This window comes from Phanerochaete carnosa (assembly GCF_000300595.1).
Source record: "Phanerochaete carnosa HHB-10118-sp unplaced genomic scaffold PHACAscaffold_13, whole genome shotgun sequence".
Classification (NCBI taxonomy): Eukaryota; Fungi; Basidiomycota; class Agaricomycetes; order Polyporales; family Phanerochaetaceae; genus Phanerochaete; species Phanerochaete carnosa.
In genome coordinates this window covers 1,316,310-1,319,228 of record NW_006767640.1, presented here as the reverse complement: position 1 = coordinate 1,319,228, position 2,919 = coordinate 1,316,310, and the positions used below count along the sequence as shown (strand labels likewise).

At 54.2% G+C, this 2,919-nt stretch overlaps 1 protein-coding gene across 1 annotated transcript; it reads right to left on the bottom strand.

Annotated features, from left to right (window-relative positions):
• Positions 1-919: 919 nt before the first annotated feature.
• Positions 920-2,408, bottom strand: PHACADRAFT_214379 (uncharacterized protein). The gene is made up of 5 exons (XM_007401852.1): positions 2,132-2,408; positions 1,793-2,074; positions 1,709-1,746; positions 1,339-1,660; positions 920-1,287 (listed from the first exon to the last, which is right to left on the bottom strand). The coding sequence occupies exons 1-5, from the start codon at positions 2,354-2,356 to the stop codon at positions 1,012-1,014; spliced, it is 1,143 nt and encodes a 380-aa protein (XP_007401914.1). The 5' UTR covers positions 2,357-2,408; the 3' UTR covers positions 920-1,011.
• Positions 2,409-2,919: the final 511 nt, after the last annotated feature.

The window sequence follows — 2,919 nt, the reverse complement described above, 5'->3', positions numbered from 1 at the left end:
CACACGCTCATGACCCATCCATCTGAAGACCACCGCGGCATGTCCACGTTGCCGTGCATATTTATAGTATACATGGTCTGACCGTCACGGAAGGCCTCGGGACGGCTCATGCCATGTCCCATTCAGCTTCATACTCGGCGAGGCGCACGAAGTCTAACGATTGTCGCAAAGCAGGGCCACGGGATGCTACTAATTGCCTCCGCAGCGCGATAGTTCTCACCGAGACCCTGGTATCAGACACCAGCGTGCCTGCCCGCGTGCGCGCTGACCCCTGTGAGATGAATCGTTCCACTACCCTGACGCTTCATCACCTCCATCATGCGCTGGAAAAGCGCCCTCTGCAACAGCTTATTGTCTCTCGCGGGCGTGCATGCAAGCCCGATTCCGGGCGCTGATACACCGCGTTAGGTATCATTCGTCGATTGAGCATATGCGCGGTGCGTGTATTAGATTGCAGCGTGCAATTGTCTTCGCGCCGTGTGCCAGTGCGCTCGGCCGTCTGGCAGATTCAAAGGGTCCGTCGTCCTGGCTGGTGGGAGGCGGCTTCTGGTACGGTTCTCTGATCGAACGGCGGGGAACATGCGGCGCAAACTCGAGAAGCCCGCTATTCGCGGCGCGCCCTGCTATCAATAACAAGAACACCGAAAACAGATATCGACGCCTCAGAGACATATTCCACACGCACATCAACTGGCTGAGCGTGACTGCAAAACGATCTGACTGTGCGCACGACGTTCGAAGTACAACAGACACTGTGACACCACACATAACATAATTTCCAAGCAGCACTTGAGAAATAAAGCGTGAGGAACCGCCGAGTTGTCGTAAAAACTCATTTTGGGCACTTTCATCCGGTATGGTCGTAAAAGTACAGTATCTAGCCTGTGCCGGCATGGCTCTCGGTGTCTTCGCCAAAATTGCCATAAATCGAGAGAATATTATTGGCGGTGTCCGCGGAAAAGCGGTGTGACGTGTGACATCCGATACGGTCGTAAAAGTACAGTACCCGCCTCAACAAAATATCAAGGAGAGCCAGCTCAGGGACCAGCCCGAAAAGCGTTTGGCCAGGATGTACGCCACTTTAATGACGGAGACGACGTCGAGGACGATCGCCCGTGCGAGAGCCTCCTCGCGGCCGCGCAGGCGGCACAGGCGCTGTATCCCTAGAACACGCTGGCGAATCTTTCGCCACTGCTCGAGTGCCTCCTCTGCAGTGGGTCGATCGTCGGGACTCTGCTGCGTCATAGCCTTGATAAGCGGTCCGAGGAATCCCACCCGGAAGTATTTCTGCATGCTCAGTTAGATGTGATCAAAACATAACGTACCATAGGAACGTACGTCATGTATTTGTTTACGGAACACGTTGCCAAGGACGAAAACGTCCACTTTGAAGGGGTCGTACGGGACGGTGTCCGAAAGCTCGGGAGCATCGCGGTCAGCACCGATGTGACCACGGACGAATCTTGGCTCGTCACGGGGCCAGATGCGGACAGAGAGTCCAAAGTCTGCAAAATAATACCTAACACCAGCGGGCGCACCAAACCGAGAATACGGCCACGCCTTCGATGTGAAGTTGGGCAACCGGTTTCGTTGAACTGGATGAAAGCCTTGTGGGTACAGCGGGTCCGCATCCATTAGAATATTGGTCGGTGCGGCATCTCTGAGTCTTGGTCAACAACAGGTGTATGTAAGGCGCGGGTCAGCTGACCTGTGGGCGACGTCGTGCGAGTGCATGAACGCGAGTCCCTAGTGGCCTTGTCAGCCAAGACAGCGGTACAGCAATTACTCTCACCTCTAAAACTTGGTCTGCAAAATCCAGAACGTCGTTCACCAGATCGAATGGAGGGTCGTTCATCTTTCTAAGAAACGGCATGACAATGTAGGAGTATTCATCGACCTCATCGTCTTTGAAACTGTCGACGATGGGAACCGCGTGATTCCGGGGATCTTCGCGAAGAGGCCTTGTCGAGAAGTAATTGGCGATAGAGAGTTCTTGCGCATACGAGTTGACGCGCTTGATACACACCAGGCGTCCATCCGTAGTCCGCGTCGCGTCGACTATAGTGGGGAAGTACTAGGAGAATACGCGTCAACGAAGGGAGAAATTTGCAGTATCATGATATAAACTCACCGGGAGCCTCCAGAAATCCTCGCAGTTGGGAGGATCCAGCTCGAGATTCCGCTCCCAAGATGGCCTCCAGCCGGGATGGTATCTTGGGCGGAGAGTATACCCGCGCGACGCCAGGAACGGCTGTTTCTGGACCCACTGTTTCTCCCATTTCTGAAGCTCTGCACCCTGTTGAGCAAACTGCTGTCTGATGAATGTATACGTTGCGGAGGGATCGGTGTCGGCCATGGTGGTGGCACACTGCGTGTCGCAGACCGGGTCGTGGGCAGTGATAGATTGCATCAAGCCGCGCGCGAGACTTTGTTATGTGCGTTTATGTAATATTTCTCCATTACATAATCCCACGAGGACCTACCACCGCAATTCCTCCGGCCGGATGCCTCTCGGATCGTCCTATGCTAGAATTTATCTGTGTCACATTTGGCCCTCGAGACATCGTTTTCGGATAGCTTGCCATTTCTGGGAGGCTTACCGTCACATTCTACACCTCTAACCCTCTATTTCCAGCTTTACTTCTCAACACTCCAAGGACTCCGTACAGTGTAGATCGAACCCCACAGGATGTTGCACAGGATTTCTGGCTGTTATAAAGCTTCGCTCGAGGTTTTAGATTGCCCCAGCCCCCGTCTCTCAATTCCCTCCTTCTCGAAGTGCTGGCACTTCTCTCTGCCGACCCGTTGAACCGACCGTTTCCTCACCCACGACATAGCAACCCAGCATGCCACTGTTCGACCTGACTCTCGCGCCGAGCTCTAGCACAACACTCCTTACTGCACAGGTACATCCCCTGC